This window comes from Plutella xylostella, chromosome 29, assembly GCF_932276165.1.
Source record: "Plutella xylostella chromosome 29, ilPluXylo3.1, whole genome shotgun sequence".
NCBI lineage: Eukaryota > Metazoa > Arthropoda > Insecta > Lepidoptera > Plutellidae > Plutella > Plutella xylostella.
This window is the reverse complement of record NC_064009.1, coordinates 8,340,680-8,359,133: the sequence shown is the minus strand read 5'-3', so window position 1 is coordinate 8,359,133 and position 18,454 is coordinate 8,340,680. Positions and strand designations below refer to the sequence as shown.

Sequence of the window (18,454 nt, the reverse complement as noted above, 5' to 3'; positions counted from 1 at the left end):
AAGCTCAAAATAAAAATCAACAAGTCGGCATTGCCGACGGCGCCGCCGTTTCCCCATACATTTATGAAAAACCCTTTGGTCCAATACGTTGCCAAAATGTCCACTCCACTCACCGTATAGCATCGATCATCTGCAGCCCCATGTTGACGCAGTTGTAGGCGTGGTTGGGCCGCGATACTGGCAGCCCTGAGACACAGTAGTAGCAGTCGCCCAGGATCTTGATGCGCATGCACTGGTTCTCCTGTCGACAACAAAAAAACAACTGAAATAGATTCTGCTGTCGACAAAAACATATTTGGAAGTGACTGCTTTTGGTTTAAATAAGGGGGGTTGTAGTAGCAGTCACCTAGGATCTTGATGCGCATGCATTGATTCTACTGTGTACAAAAACAATTGAAATTGTCTTTTTTTGCTTTTAATAACCAAAGCCCCTTTAGTAGCAATCGCCCAGGATATGGATGCATGTAGTACTGGTTCTAATGTCGACAAGAGAAATATTTGAAAGTGACTGCCTTTCGTATAAATAAGGGGGGTTGTAGTAGCAGTCACCAAGGCTCTTGTTTCTGTCGACAAGATAAATATTTGGAAGTGACTGACTTTGGTTTTAATAAGAAGGGTAGGAGGATATTACTATTTGGAGGTATTATTAATGTAGGAATTAAATCAGATGTTGTATTTATCACTTTTATTATATAAGGGTCAAAATAAAATAAAGAAATATGAAATCGTCTTTACGTCTTTATACGTCTTTCACACTCTGCTTTCACTCTATGCTCCTCTGTTATTCGTCGTCATGGATACTTCACCTTGCGTTCTGTTCCACTCCCACACTCGGCCATCCTGACATTAAGGCTGCCCTCAGCCTTATTAATTACAATATATTAACACCTTAACTAATAATACTAATAAGAACAAACAATAAGAAAAAACTAATACGGCATTACATTTTAAAACACACACATTCGTCATCATTCATTCATCATCACTTTTATCTTTCTTTCCCCCAGTATCACTTCCTTTCTTTTCTTCTTTCTTGTCTTCTTTTGTTTCATCTTCTTTTCCTTCTTTCTTTTCATCTTTTTTATCTCGTGTATCTCTTCTCTTCTTATCTTTCTTCTCTCATGTGTAACTCGCCTTCTAATCCTTCTTAGCCCCGGTCCCACTTTTATCATCATCCTTGTCCTAGTCTTTTCCCTTGTCACCGGGATATCATCCTTCAGCACAATCTTCATCTGTATGGGAGCCTCCTTGACCTGTAGGGGCTGGTAGTTCTCTACCATCTCCGTCAGCTGCTCCTTGTACTGGATATCACCAATGTAATCTACAACCACAGAATCACACGTATAACACCCTACTTGTTTCATCCATTCGTCATCTTTCATACGTAAACTCACGCGTCCGTCTTCCATAATCAATACCACTCTTCTCAAAAAATCTTGACCAATTATCACATCGTAAGGCAAACAACTTCTATTCACAACATGAAACAATACGTTATTATAATGTTCTTTATCTATCTTCACACTTAAAGTGACTTTCCCTAGGGGTTTCACTTCCAATTGTCCGAGTCCCACCAAAGCACTCACATGTCCCTCGTCAAACTTAGGAGAACCTATCAGTTTGTAGTATTCGTCGGTTAACAAGTTAACTTCACTGCCCGTATCTATTAAAGCAGTCATTTCGCAGTCTGAAATTTCAATAGTCTTCATCGGCTTTCGTCTTTCCGTCTGTTTGTTTACATTTGCACTCGCATCTGTCATCTTGACGTTGACGTCCATACAGTTTGAACTGTCACTGGCTGTCGCTGCTGAATTTTCGTTGTTTGACTCCGTAGGCATGGTGAACATTGAACGCCTCGGCCCACGCTGAGGTTGCTGCAGACCAGGTCGTCCTCGTCCAAACGCGTCGTTGCTTCGCCAGTTGCCGCCTCCGCCTGGCTGTTGACACTGCGTAGCAATATGTCCAAAGTCGTTGCAGCGGAAACATTTAATACCTCTCTGTCTGTACGGGCAATCTGCTGACATGTGTTGACTCTCTCCACAGTTGTAGCACAGTCGCACGGCCGTCGTCCTGTTGCCTGGCGCGAGTGCAGCTGCTGCGGGGTCTGCGAGTGTAGTTGCAGTAGGTAGACGATTGAAGACCGGTGCCCGTCTTCCGCTCGACTTCTGCCTGATGGTCTCGTACACTTTCAACTTATCTTTCAGATCCCCATAGGTCGTCACGCCGTACAGCATCACCTTATGTAACTCGTCGTCTAGTATTCCGTCCACGATGTACTTTATAGCGACGTAGTCGGGCATCTTGCCTCGCTTGCCGAGCTCTTTCATTATCAGCATGTAGTCTAGGCACGTCTCATTTGCTTTCTTCTTCCGGCTGCTCATTAACTCATGGATCGTCTTGGAATCTACGGTGTCTGGGAACTCCTTGGTGACCGCCGTCTTCAGAGCCTCCCACGTCTTGAAGGGTTTCTCTGAACGCAGCCAGAGTGCCGCCGTACCGGTCAGTGACCTGCGCCCCACGATCAGCCGCTGCAGCTCCGTCCACCCGAAGATCTCGGCGTTGTCATCGACCTCCTGCGCCCACCGTGCTGCGGAATCGGTCTGGTCGCACCCACTGAACTTAGCTACCAGCTCCTCCGTGTACGTGAGCGGTACTGATGTTCCGACTGCCTCCCCGTCATCTCCCGTCGTCGTCCGTGGCATCTTCTTGTCGTCGTCGTTACGTCTTAAAATGGTATATGTTCAGACCTGAAGGCGTTGTGATGCGAAGAAAAATTTTCTTGTAAAATTTGCAACTGTCAGTCTTGTTCTTTTTATAAAAATCCGTCTTCATCCGCCGTAATCTCAGAGATTTTTTTAATTTTATTTATCCCGGACGAGCCCCCAATTTGTAGGAATTAAATCAGATGTTGTATTTATCACTTTTATTATATAAGGGTCAAAATAAAATAAAGAAATATGAAATCGTCTTTACGTCTTTATACGTCTTTCACACTCTGCTTTCACTCTATGCTCCTCTGTTATTCGTCGTCATGGATACTTCACCTTGCGTTCTGTTCCACTCCCACATTAATTATCATTATTAATTATCAGCTTCATCAATTCTTTCAATAAGTATCTAGGTTTCTCACTTATCTCTACCCAAAGATCTGATCTAGAGATCACAAAAAAAACGCAGTCGAAAATTACCTACCAACCTTTAATAATAATCAATGAATGTAAATAGATAGCCCCAAAGCCAACACAAGTTAGGATTGCGATAAATGTAGAGGTATTATTTTGATTCGTGACTTGTTCAATTCTTCAAAGTTTATACCTCTAAAGCCCTCACGTGTGTGAAGGGAGCATTCAGGTATCGTGTAATTTAGTCAAGTTAATTGGTTAAAATGTTAAAATCACAAACATAATGAAAGAGGGCTCAAATATAAGCCGAAAATTTGTCAAGCAAATACACCCAACCTAACACCATTTCACCTTTATAGGTAAAGTAAAAGGGATCTAAGATATACTTAAAGCAAATTTCTAAGGGAAATTTCAGTGACTTACGAAAATGGCAGCCTTATACAGGGTGTTGCAAAAAGGGTATACTAAGCCGAAACCTATATGTGCAGCATGGTATATCTAAGCCTGAAACTGAAAGCAGAATTTGAAAATTCGCGAAAAAAAAAAAAATTTTCCATAGAAACTTTGTTGGTCACGTGACTTTTTACTATGGTTTTTTTTTTTTTTCGCGTATATCCAAATTCTGATTTCAGTTTTGGGCTTAGATATACCATGCAGCACATGTAGGTTTCGGCTTAGTATACCAATTTTGCAACACCCTGTATTTTACACAAATATTTGTTACTCTCTATTCTATTCTATTCAATTCTGGTAGGGGGCGAAGTTCCTGTACGTGGCTCTCTCGAGTGGAACCTTTGTACATATCCCCTTGATTTCAGCTCAGCCAGCCTAGCTCCCGTTTGTTACTCTCATCTACACGTGTTTTTGCTGTAGGTACTTATTCCAAACACTACGTTAATGTTAATGACAATACAATTTACTCCTGAAGGTACTTTCAGCCCACTCGTGTAACATAAAGAGAACAAAGAATATGAGGAAGAGGTTTTCAGGAAAGTGCACTTAAATATCCACTGGCAACACTTTTAAGTGTTCCTATTATCATCTTGATGAAGAACCTAAAGGAGAAATTTGAAGATTTTCATTAGGAGTTGAGTCGCAAGCTTTTGTTATATCGACAGTGGAAATGAAAATTAACTGAAAAAAGTTTTAAGGCTGATTTTTCAATAGCCAGATAAAAGCTATCTGGGGAATAATTCTGACGCTGTCGATGGTGTCGATGGTAACAGCAACAATTTTATTCGTCAGATAAGATTTACTTGACTATTGAAAAATCAGCCCTTAGAAGATCAATAAATTTTAGAAATTTTGTTATTTGGCACCCTTGATGTGATTTTCACAAATATGTCAAACATGCACTTCAAAAATCCATGCACCTCAGTTGTTACAGTCGCGAACTGAGATCTGAAAACCACTGCTTCATCAGCAGCAGGGTTCATATTCGCATGGCATCTCTTATTTGTTAGCCTTCTCTCTGGCCTGTAGTTTGTTTGGGCTGTAGTTAGTAGTTGGTAGAACTGTAGTTTAATATTTAGTTTGTTTGGCTCGTTAGGTAGGCTGTGGTGTCCTTTGTCATTTCCCTTACATATTTACTTGTTGGCTCAGATGTTACTACAATGTATTGTTGCCTATCTACACTACACCAGTATAATTATAAGAAATATATCAAAACAACTTAAAACCTTGTAAGTATACAGAATGTTGCAAAAAGAATATATAAAGCCAAAAACGGGTAACCCAGGTGGTCATTTTGAATAATTTTTGAAAATTAACGAAAAAAAATATTTCCCCCTTTCGGCTCGGTATATTTACCCTTTTTGCAACAGCCTGTAGGTATAATATTTCTAAAAAGGTTATCGATTATTTAATTAAAGCATCTCTCAACAATTATTTACAGAGAACTAACCGATAGAAAACTGAATTAATACTGTCTGCAATTTTATTCTACCGACCTCTCACAATGGCACGTGCCTCCAGCTATAATCCTCCAAAATTTAAACTCAATAGAAACTATTTCTGATGATGCCAAAAAATAGTCGTGAAATAGTCATAAATAGTCGTGTTTTCCAAAAAAATAGTCGTATCATACTTTCGGAGTTAGAGCTATACTTTATGGAGGATTATAGCTGGAGGTCTCCAGCTATAATCCTCCAGCCTCTGCAGAACAAACGGTAAGGCCTATCGACTTGGTTAAGGTCTCAAAAAATAGTCGTGAAATAGTCGTAATGACATGCCAAATTTCAGAAATAGTCGTCAAAAGATAGCAGAGATATAAAGGTACTTTGCTGCAGCCCTGGTGGAGGATTATAGCTGGAGGTTTTGAAAATATCGAATATCTTTGGAACTACTATGACTATCGGTTTGAATTATGTCTCAAAAAATAGTCGTGAAATAGTCGCTTCTATTTATTATAATTTTAAGCTTGATAAAAGCTGTTAAATAATGATATCAAATTCTTCATACAAATCAAAGTGGACGAGAATGCCAAAGCAAGCCAGTACACAAAAATAATAGCACTGAATACAAAAATAAAAGCAATAGCATTGAATTACTCATGTCGAATTTATCTATAAATCATTTATTTCGTCATACTTTGCATCAATAGTATCTAAACGAATCTTTGGTATGACATTTTATTGCTTTTGCTCTTAGCATTTACCTTACTGTGTACAGAGAAAACGTATGCCTATACACGCACACATTTATCTCTGTTATCTTGACAAACGATAGCGATGACGACTACGGCGATGTAGTACCTAGGTCAGTTATTGTCATCCCTTACTATCCCGTGATCAGACAAATATTGCTATCCTTGTCTCCTTTCTAACCGGCATGCATCGCACGCATAGAACGCGTGAGCGACCGCGTCACCGGTAACATCTTGACAAGCTATAGCAAACCGGTATTTATTACGTCCCTTATGTGACCGCCGCCGCGCGCCGCCACCGGTGAAGTTGGGGTTAGTATTTTGCATGTTTTGTTTGATAATTTGTTTACAGTTTAGTGCAAACTATGGTCACGATCGGTGTTATTGTTGGTTGTTAAAATATTGTGAGTGCTCTATACGCAAATGAATATTCAAGATGTTATATTCTAAAAGATATTAGTGGATGCAGATAAGAGTGTTTAGTGAGTGCTATGTTTGAATATTGCAAGTAAGTATCCTTTTTAATAAGCAAGCCATCCCATTTTGTTATGCTCAACTTATTTATTAACATGATTTTTTATTGAAGTAACGTAGCCAAATTATTTTTTAATATCTATGCTTAATATGTATGGGGATTGTTATTCAATTAGCAATTTTACACTATGAGCTAGTAAATTGTGCATACATGCAATCAAGGCATTCATGTACATATCTTAGTAGATACGAAAATATGTGGGTATCATCGATTACCTACATATGGTAGTCCTGGTTAAATGTGGATATTTACCCCTCAATAGCAAAAAAAGGCGTTATTGTTTGTATTTCTGAATTAAACTAGGCAAATAAGTAAATGTATTAAAAAAATTATGTGTAACATACCTATAAGCCTACCCATTATTATTTCAGGTGAAAACACAGCCTATCGATGTAATGCGCCGATAAACTATCATTGCATTGATGTAATGCGCTAAAAAACTGCAATGGCTCCGAATACATAATTACCAGATAACAAATCCTAGGTAAGAATTTATCACTATTTTCATATGGTATTGTGCTTATGCTAGGATACAGTGTTGTGGTGCTGAAGTTGATAAAGTTATTACAGCCAATTTACTTGTCAAAACTCATTTGTACCTATCAGTTACAAGCGACAAAAACGTGTATCTGAACTAAATACCTATGTAAGTAATTCACACCCTATGAAATTTCATACAAGTTTCAAACGCACCGTCCGACCAAACCGGTTTTGGACAAAAGCCAAATTGTTTACTCAGCTATCTCTTTCGCTCAAAAACAATAGAGGTCGGTTATGGGACATATATATTGAAAAAAAGCGAATACACTAATGAACAGTATTTCTACTCTACCCTTTTCGCACAAAAGTTCGCAGTTTCAAGTTATTGTTGCAATAAGTTACTGATAAGAAATTTTACTCCACTGTTTGCTGTGGTCTCCAAATGACAATAAATTACCAAACAAATAGTCTAGGTGAAATAACGTTATTACTACTCGTATCTACCTACTCGTATATCATATATATGTATATAATATTAAAAAAAAAACAAATATTTTTATTAATAAGACGTTAATTTGCCTTATTTTTTTTTCAGCGCAGCTTACGTGTTTTCTGCAATAACGTCGCAAGCTACAGTGGCTTTTCATAATTTTTGCAAGTTCTACACCTACTGGATTCAGTTATCTGGGCATTATAGATTATTGCTATTATCACCTACGAAGTTATTTAGGTATATTTATTAAAACCATTATACAAGGTGTTGCAAAAAGGGTATACTAAGCCGAAAGCTACATGTGCAGCATGGTATGTATATCTAAGCCTGAAACTGAAATCAGAATTTAAATATTCGCGAAAAAAATATATCATTTTTCATAGAAACTTAGTTGGTCACGTGACTTTTTACTATGGAGAATAAAAATAATTAAATCCTAATCTACCTAAAGATAAAAAAAAACCAAAAAATTTTTAGTGAATCCTTTATAAGGTTACTGTTACCGCTTGGAATTGCGAATGTACGGTTGCTGCGACTTCTCAAGTAATTATTGGGAACTCTCAGTCCCACCTGCTCCAATATTACCGGATTCGATTCCTTTCCTCTTAATACCTTAAATAAGTAGCAGACAATGGTGAAATCTCTCCTTACCTCCAATTTATTATAACCTGTCATACCTAGTATGAACAAAGTTGGATATAGGAGAGGATAGCCAGGATAAACCCCGTAAAGTTTCATATAAAGAAATCGAATGAATTTGTTTTGGAGTTTCTCTATCATATCCTTATATTTAGCTTCACTGGGGCTCCATACCACTGCATTAAATTCAAGTTTACTTTGCACGAGTGAGTTGTACAAAGTTTTTATCGCAGTGATATTAGTAAATCTCCTTGTTGTTCTCATTATAAAACCCAGAGTTTTAAAGGCCTGTGTGCAAACATCTAATATGTGATCCTTGAAAGTAAGGTCGTCTGACATTTTCACACCTAGATCCCTGATCGATGTCACCCGAGACAGCGGACTACCTCCCAGTGTATACTGGTTTAGAACCATATTTTTACTTCTGGAAAAGGATATTATATTACATTTTTGTACATTAAAAGATAGTTTATTGTCCAGACTCCATTTTTCAACAGCACTGATGTCTTGCTGCAGATGATTACCATCCTGCTCATCCGAGATTGGAGCAAATAATTTTAAATCATGTGCAAAAAGGAGACACTTAGAAAACTTTACCACTTTTGGTAGGTCATTAATCATGATAAGGAAGTGCAATGGTCCTAAATTACTACCCTGACTTACCCCCGAGAGGGTAGAATAAGGGTCAGATACATAGTTTCCGTACTGGACAAACTGTTTCCTATCCTTCAGATAATCAGCAAAGAAATGCAACGTCTTTGGAGTACATCCAACTGCCGCTAATTTACTTAGTAGGACATCGTTATCTACAAGATCAAATGCCTTCCGGAAATCAAAATAGGCCGTATCAACTTGTATCCTGTTATCAACGAAAGGTTTAATACCAGATGTAAAGTTTAAGAGGTTGGAAGTGGTGCTACGTGTCATCAGTTATATTTCATTATGACAATAACCGTGATTATACTTACCTAAACCTACTAATGAACAATCTGTGATTACTTTAACTTAAGCTTATTATGATATAGGGCTAGAAAAAAAATATTTTTAAATTGTGAAATAACTACATATTTAAGTTCATACCATATTTTTTTATTGAACTACGTTAATATTATATTATTACTTAGCAATAAACCAACTGTGATTATTTTAAATTAAACTAAATATGTTTATAGGTAATAGTCAAATAATACTGAGATAATTGTATGAAACCTAATCTACCTAAAGATTGTTTAATGAATAACTTAAGTATAAATAAAAGTACTTTCGGCCTGTGATTGTAATTAAATGAGTTATATTTCAAACACCGTATTTTATTCTTATCGCTTGAGTGCTACCCTGTACTGCGTCTTCAATAAAACTAAACTAATCCCAATTTCACCGGCGGAGGTGGCGGCCACATCAACGCTAATAAAAAAACAAGAACAGCACTATTTGTGTGATCCCGGGATAGTAAGGGACGTAATAAATACCGCTTTGCTATTGCTTGTCAAGATGCAACCGATGACACGTTCGCTCACGCGTTCTATGCGTGCGATGCATGCCGGTTAGAAAGGAGACAAGGATAGCAATATTTGTCTGATTACGGGATAGTAAGGGATGACAATAACTGACCTAGGTACTACATCGCAGTAGTCTTCATCGCTATCGTTTATCAAGATAACCGAGATAAATGTGTGCGTGTATAGGCATACGTTTTCTCTGTACACAGTAAGGTAAAGGCTAAGAGCAAAAGCAATAAAATGTCATACCAAAGATTAGTTTAGATACTATTGATGCAAAGTATGACGAAATAAATGATTTATAGATAAATTCGACATGAGTACTTCAATGCTACGGTGCTATTATTTTTGTGTACTGGCTCGCTTTGGCATTCTCGTCCACTTTGATTTGTATGAAGAATTTGATATCATTATTTAACAGCTTTTATCAAGCTTAAAATTATAATAAATAGAAGCGACTATTTCACGACTATTTTTTGAGACATAATTCAAACCGATATTCATAGTAGTTCCAAAGATATTCGATATTTTCAAAACCTCCAGCTATAATCCTCCACCAGGGCTGCAGCAAAGTACCTTTATATCTCTGCTATCTTTGGACGACTATTTCTGAAATTTGGCATGTCATTACGACTATTTCACGACTATTTTTTGAGACCTTAACCAAGTCGATAGGCCTTACCGTTTGTTCTGCAGAGGCTGGAGGATTATAGCTGGAGACCTCCAGCTATAATCCTCCATAAAGTATAGCTCTAACTCCGAAAGTATGATACGACTATTTTTTTGGAAAACACGACTATTTATGACTATTTCACGACTATTTTTTGGCATCATCAGAAATAGTTTCTATTGAGTTTAAATTTTGGAGGATTATAGCTCGAGGGACGTACAATGGCGGCCGTATTTTTATTTTTCTCTACACCTCCGCAGTTCCATTGTAAAGGTTTCAGCATTCTCTGCACACGGCACTATTTGAGTTCCATCCGATCGCTTTTCACACTCAACTTGCATTGAACTTTCACAAAGGGTAATTCTTGGCTACTTTCTATTACTTATATTAAATAAGTATAGCTTAAGTATTCGTAAAACTAAATTTAAATATTATATGTGACTATTTTAGTTTTAAACTACAAAATTATGAATGTTGAAATTGATTAATTCATTTCCAAACTTTGATCCAAAATTTTTACTCCAAATATTTACGAAAAGTTCTGAACCCTTTCAGAGATCAACCTACGCTTGGGGATTAAAGTGTGTACTCTTTAGCCTAAAAAGGGCCATCAATCTAGCTATTACTGCCCTACAGGGAACCCTTGTATTTTTTGGCTGAAAATTGAAATGTGGCAGCGACCAGGGAAATATAACTCTAAAACATGAAAAGCGATGTTATTTGCACATCTTGATTAATGTACTGTTTGTGTCAATTTCTACGGCATTAAACGATTTTTAATGTAGGTAATACAAACATAAGATTTAACCAAACCTATGACAAGAAAGCATAATTATCAACGGAGTTTTCGTTGGGGTTCCTAAGAGTACCGGTACACCTACTTAATACCGAAGTAGGTACCTAAGCCTAAAACTGCTCATAAAATTGCAATAAGTTTGATATAAAGTCCTTCGTATAAAATGCAATCATTGTTGAAACGAGTCCCATTCCCAAGGGATTTAATTAAATCGGCGGGATTTATTATTGTTAGGTACCTACCTACTGCCCTCTTCGCTTTTGCCCGCCAAGAAAGTTACAATGAATTCAATTTAATAAGAAGAGGTAGGGAATGCAAAGTGAAATTAGTATTTTTACGGCACGACCCGACTACTGCAGATCAGATATGAAAATGAACGCCCATAGAAAGAAATCGGAAATGATCAAAAAATAAATAAATAAGTCTTCCTCACTTTGTTGCGGTTTTCTGTGTTAAGTATTTGTACTTTTATAAGAATATAGTTAATTAGCTTCCGTTCAAGGTACATATTGTAGCTAAAGATTGAACGGAAACAACTGCTCAAATTACCTATAGCTTTTTCAAAAAAAAATAATCTTAAAACAATTATTCATACATAGGTACTTTAGGTACATTATAAAAAATTATCACGTAGTTAACTAACTAAGTAGCCACGCACGCCGAATAGATACAAGTCAGTAAGTACATAGGGTATTATGGCACCTTTAAAAATTAAAAGCTCTGAATTTTTATTTGGCTTTTGTGTGTGTACCTACCTATAGTCTATTAAAAATTATTGAAAATACTAGGTAGGTACCTATCGACATCTTAGACTGTCAATTATTGTCACAAAAAGGATCCAACAAAGAGCTGCAACTTTGCAAAATCGAAGTCTTCAACAAACATTGCATTTTGAATGCAGCGTGAATATTGAATCACTTGCATTTCTAAACGTACCTGTAGACCCAGCCTTTCAGTTCAGGAGCGCTAAGGCGCTGCTTTCTAGCGCTGACTTGCGATTTATTGCTCTAACTTTACCCAAGGCGCTTCATATTTGCTGAATGTTAAGCGTTTTGCGTCGCTTCGCGCACGGTTAAAATTATTTATTTAGCTCCTAAGCTACTTTAAAGTTGGGTGTTAAATTTTTTACAATATAACGCTGTATTTTGGGTAAAACACCACTTCAGATATTGCTTTTAAATTATTAATTTACAGCTGTGTGAGGCACCAGGCTACCCTAAGTAGGTAAGTACATAATAAGTTCGCTCGCTTGGCACAGGCTATCATTTCCGTAGGTATTTTTTTATGACGACGCTTAAAGCTATTTTACTTTTGAGTAGCATCACATCAACTATCAGTATGCTGAAGATACAAAAAGTTACACTTATTAATCCAAGTCAGTCACTCATTCTTCCGCTTACCATATAGTACTTATTCATTTATTTGAAAAAGTTGTTCAGAATCACCAGCTGATTTACCGTCTTTGGCACCACTGGTTATCAGATTTGAAGTGAATGCGATATAGTGATAGCTAGATAGTAACACTATAAATCCCCTGCCATATTGGGGTAAATTAAGCCAGAAACTTTGCTTTATCCCTTTATCTCCTGTAGCCCTCTGGCTACAGGAGCAGTCCAATTATGCCTAATATCCCCGACATGAATCAAATAATTTAAACTTAACGACGGTTAGATACCTATCAGACTGCAGATAACAAGGTTCAATGTCTCTGGTTATGAGTAGATAGATAAGAGGTAAGTATAACTATGTACTATTATAGGTAAAGGTAAGCAATGTCTAGTTGGCATAGTCACTATTATTATTATGTAAGACTGTTACTTTAAAATTACTCTTACTTAAAATGTTCTTACTTTAACAAAAGGATAATTAATCATAAAAATTTTAATATTTACTTTATAGACTTAGCTATAAAGTCCCAAAATTTATGTTAAAAACTATTTACCTTTCATTGGTTTATTCTATAATTAGTTATGGTATTGAGTGCTATGGTTCAACTTTTAAAACTCATATAGACAAAATTGAAACTTTACAAATCAGATTCTTAAAACTATTGGTAGACAAAAAAACTAAAGCCAAACTAAATCATGATTATAAAAAGCTTTTTAAAATATGCAAAATTCTTCCAGCATCGTTAAAATATAAACACAATGTAGCCGTAAGCAACCATAGCAGCCAGAACCATAAAATACTAAAACAGCACGGACTTAATACAAGATCCGCAGCCCAAGGAATGTTTGAAACTACAAGGGTTAATAACTACTTTGGCGGAAGAATGCTAAAAAGACAGGTTCCTAGATTAATGAATGAAATGCCATCTCATATTAGACTCGAGAAGAATATAAATAAATTTTCAGTCATGTATAAAACTTACCTCTTAAACACTATCCAAAGTACCTAATTGCCTATAATGTATCAAAATTAACTTTATACCAGTATGTATATGTCATCAACATCTTAAATCTAAAACTAATCTAAAACTCTAAAACTAAATGTTCCTGTTTAACTATAATGTAAGCTAGGTATATATAAATGTGCATATGTGCTACTAAGCTATGATAAATTTGTTATGTAGTGCGACTCCCTACCCACAGTCAAACCATATTAACATTTGGTTTTGTGGGATGTATGTAATATCATAAGTTGTTTTCTTTGAATAAAGATTTATTCTATTCTATTCTATTCTAATGTGTTATAAACAAAAAAATCAATCCTAATATGCGCGTTAATGTGAAGGTTGTGCTTTTTTTATTTATGAATATATCCTATCGTGGATCTGTTTTAGTACAATAGACCACATCTACACAGTAAGGCATATTATACAGAAGACCGAAGAGTATAATCAACCTCTGTGTCTAGCCTTTGTTGACTATGAAAAAGCCTTCGACTCCATCAAGACCTGGGCAGTTTTGGAATCCTTGCAAAGATGCTAAATCGACTGGCGCTATATCGAGGTGTCTGCACGATGCCGTTACCAAGTCTGTCCAAGTACAAAAACTATCCAACTGCAACAAGGAGTGAGACAGGGGGATGTGATATCTTTGAAACTGTTCACCAATGCATTGGAAGATGTCTTTAAGACGTTGGACTGGAAAGGACATGGCATATGTATAAATGTCGAGTACATGTCGCACATCCGCTTCGCGGAAGACATTGTTATTATGGCAGAATCTCTGCAGGAACTCAGCTGGATGCTAAGTGGCCTAAATGCTGCTTCCCGGCGTGTAAGCCTCGGTATGAACTTGGACAAGACGAAAGCCATGTTCGATGCTCATATCAAACCGGAGCCGGTCATCGTTGGTTAGGCAACAATCGAAGTTGAATATGTCTACCTCGGGCAGACTATTCGGCTAGGCAGAAGCAACTTCGACAAGGAGGCTGCAAGGCGCATCCAAATTGGTTGGGCTGCATTCGGGAAACTTCGTCACATATTCTCCTCGGCCATTTCTCAGAGCCTGAAGACAAAAGTCTTCAACCAGTGCGTCTTGCCAGTGATGACGTATGGTGCAGAGACGTGGAAACTGACGCAAGGACTTTTCCACCGATTTAAAGTCGCTCAACGTGCTATGGAGAGAGCTATGCTTGGGGTTTCTCTGAAGGATCGTATCAGAAATGAGGTTATCCGTCAGAGGACTAAGGTTACCGACATAGCTGACAAAATATACAAGCTGAAGTGTCAGTGGGCTGGTCATATCTTTCGAAGAATCGATAACCGTTGGGATAAACGAGTTGTCTGGTGCAAAGGCGACAACCAAAAATATTTTTTTATTGTAAAACCAGGTAGGTATTTTGTCTTGTATTCAAGATATTTAAATGCTCAAATAAGTTAGAAAGAAAAGCTAATTTCATATTAGTCGTACGTATGTAATTAAATCCGAATCCTAATCATAGATATCAATACGTAATACATTGGTACAAGATAAAAAACCGAAAGGGTAAAGGGGGTCGCGAAATATTTTTTTATACCAGGGGGGTCGCATCATGAAAAAGGTTGAAAAACACTGCCATAGTGGATTGGAGATTGTTGGAGGTTCGATTTGGGCTTGATTGCAACTGTGTCTTTGATGAACTGGTAGAAGAAGCAAAGGCTGGCTGGAAGAAATAGCTTTTATGTAATAAGCCGCCCTTGTACTTCCCTATAATAACACAAAGTGTATAATTTTTTCCCCAAATTCATAGAGCTTTTTGACTGAAGAAAAGAGTTGAAACTCATGTGTTTCAAAGTCAATTTTAAACCTATTGTAAAGTGTCAAAACTTCAAAAGCTCTATGAATTTGGGGGTTTAATTGTAACTGTTTTAGTCTACATTAAATATACCTACTTACTACAAACGACGGTTTTAAAATCGCATGTTTGCATGTGACACAACAAAAAAATTTATATACCTACTCTCGCTTTTGGTTTTTGGACAAAGTAGATCTCAAAGATGAAAATACTTCACATGACCCTAACACCGAAACATTTTTGTCGGTCCATGTACATGTACATGTGTTTGTTGTTGTTATTATTACTAATCTACAGACACTGACCAACAATAATAATAACTATAGTTTTAAATTACCTTTTTTTTCTAAACTAGGTACTACCTACTAGTTGTTTCAAAAGTGGATTAATACTATAGTTGGTAAGTCAGCTCGACATCCTAAACTTAGCTCCATGGAAATCTGTAAAATAAAATCCAATACTCATACTATAAAATTCACGTTTCAAGCAAATGTAACAAAACATGCAGACAGTGCCAGTTAAAGTAAAAGCTTTTGAAGTTTTAAAAACAAAAGCTTTATTTATATAAAAATCAATTGTATCGCTTTGGGGCGAGCACGGTGGAAGCTGAGTGGTATACACCTATAAAGCTTTCTATATCCTATTATAAAGAGGCTACTGTTGACTTATAATAAGATATGTACTTATAGAAAATTAAAATGATCAAATAAAATAATTGTGTATGGTATGTGCTATGACAGAAATCAGTAAGTATGTACGAGTAGTCGTATAGTGACTCTACATCTCATTTCCTACTTTATCTACCACAGTCTTATGAGAACAGTCATGGGGGTGGCGCTCCTTGTGAAAGGCCTATGTTCAGCAATGGACAATTTTAAGTTGATAGTCATAATAGTGATAATTTTTGACCACCAGCTTGGCTACGCCTCAAAAAGTTTTCTCGTTTGAATTCCCGGAGAAAAAGTATCCTACGCGTTAATCCAGCTTCCTGCACCGTTCGATGCATCCTTTCAGGACTTTTAACATGAAAAACGAACATCCATATCATCCAGCGATACCCTTTACAACAAATTTAATACACCAATACTATGGGTATTATAGTTCGCTGATACAATCTTTCGCATTTAAGTATTTATAACCGAGATAAGATTGAGAAACTCACCTGAGCAATTTGGTCGAACCTCCCGAAGAGTTCATTCAACGTCTTTACGAGGTCCGAGGCGCTCAGTCGCTCTGACAAGGGTGTAAAGTTGACGATGTCTGCGTACAGGATGCTGACATTATTGTGCCTCTGCACGTGCATCTCATGGAACCTTGTCTGTTTAGAGCTATCGGCGCAAGCGTCCGCCATCTTCAGCATTATGGAGCGCTTTACCTGCAAGAGAAGGAGATGATCAGGATTAGTAGGAAGGCCCAATAATCCAAGAGTTAGGGTATGCTACACTAATCATGTATCTTGTCTGAAGTTGCAGCAATCTCGCATGTCGTTTTATGGGCATCTTGCATGTAGGATTTAAGAGAGGGACCATGTGGCATAGCGGGCACCAATGCTATAGGTACAACAGAGACATATTCCATCCGAGCCTGACACCTCCAAGGGGACCTAAATGTCTTTTGTGTATTGGTAAATAGGATACATTTTATGGTGGAATTGTTAGTAGATGGACCATGGTGCGGTGTCATTATTTAGTCTTGCTATATCTTTTCAGTCTTCTACGTTAACATAACAGCGTCACGTTAAATTATCAAGTAAATGCGTAGTGTGTATTCACGAATTAGGCTAAATCTTTTCCTCATTTACACTTATCTAACCGATTATGATCTCAGATACAATAAATGACTCGATAAGAGTTGCACCTTTCACCATGAGTGTTCTTATTTCTCGTATCGTACGAATGAAATTTGAACAGCTACAACCATTTTTTGTATGTCGTCCACTGTACCAAAGCTAAAGGTGCGTTCACGTGTGTTCCACATTTAATAACCACTGATGATAACATTGTTCTCGAAACAAAGACGAAAGTGAAACAAAGAGATAGCACAAAGTATGAGAAACCGCAAACATTGCACATGTAATGTTTTGATTAGCACACTTCCTCAAATCCCCATTGTTAAGGTTTTATTTTTAAGTAATCTGTGATAATGTTAATTCTCAGTGACCATTTACATATATTATTAAGTTACGATGAGATTTTAGTAAAAAAATAATAATATGAGAAGAACTAAAAAATGGATGGAGAGGTCCAGTTTAGAATTCGGTTTATCGAATTAAATCTACCTTTAATTTCAGACTATTCAGTCCTGTCAGAAATGTTTACAAAATGCTAAGCATAAAAGTACTATTTATCAATACTAAAGCCATAGAAGATTACATGAAATTGCAATGGTCCCAATAAAATGAAGATATAAGGAAGGCGAGGTATTTTCCACTGATCCATATTTTTTATCAACTTGACATACCTACATACGTACCGTGGGATTTATGATCAAATGTTTCGTAATGCCGAAATGTATATTTTTGATACTGTTAATTCTACGCTTATTCGTAGTAATTTTTACCGGGAATTATATGCACTGAACCTCTATCTATACCTGAGGTTTCTGAAAAGGAATTATCACTTTATCTAACCGATTTTTTATCAACAGAGCTCCTATAGGGTTGCTGCACCGATTACACTAGAGATAGCCGGACTATAAGTGAGCTGAAAAGAAGGGGACATGGGAATGTATTTACAAAGGTTCCTCTCGATATACCAAGTACAGGGAACTTCACTCCAGAATATAAAACCTAAAGGTCACACGCGGAACCACACGACCTGATGACTTCAGAATTAGAAGAGAGACAACAACGATTGATGTCAGATTGTTCCTTTATTCAGAATGCAATAGTATGCATTGCCTTTATTCAGTGCCATAGGTGGAGTAGGTACATCATACCAAGCTGTGGACGATTACTAGCTAATGATAATCATGCAATTATCAGGTAAGGAATAAAGATAAGACTTGCAAAGTCTATACATTTAAAGTCTCATAGATTTAATTCATAAATAGTAAATATTATGTGTAAATAAAGAAGATATGGTATCAGTTGGCTATTAAATCCAGAGATACACAATCACACAAACCCGATTGTTTTTTAATACTGATGTATAAATATTAATTTCACTCAAAATAATACTTACCTAGTCAGTAATAACAGTATAGTAAAGTTACTGATTGGTAATTATTGTAACTAAATAATAATTTCGTACCATCAAGTCGGTCAAGATCATTAAATTAGTGCAACAGAACTAATTATAATAATTCAGTATTTTTTACCTAATAATAAAAATTGTATTAAGCTTCTACTATATTC

At 36.7% G+C, this 18,454-nt stretch overlaps 1 protein-coding gene across 1 annotated transcript in view; it reads right to left on the bottom strand.

Annotated features, from left to right (window-relative positions):
• Positions 1 to 18,454, bottom strand: part of LOC105382235 (adenylate cyclase type 2) — a 125,150-nt gene that overhangs the window by 18,979 nt on the left and 87,717 nt on the right. The window contains exons 6-7 of the mRNA XM_048631878.1: positions 16,262 to 16,474; positions 114 to 241 (exon numbers count right to left, since the gene is read on the bottom strand). Of these exons, the coding sequence (XP_048487835.1) occupies positions 114 to 241; positions 16,262 to 16,474 (341 nt within the window). The remainder of the gene's footprint in view (positions 1 to 113; positions 242 to 16,261; positions 16,475 to 18,454) is intronic.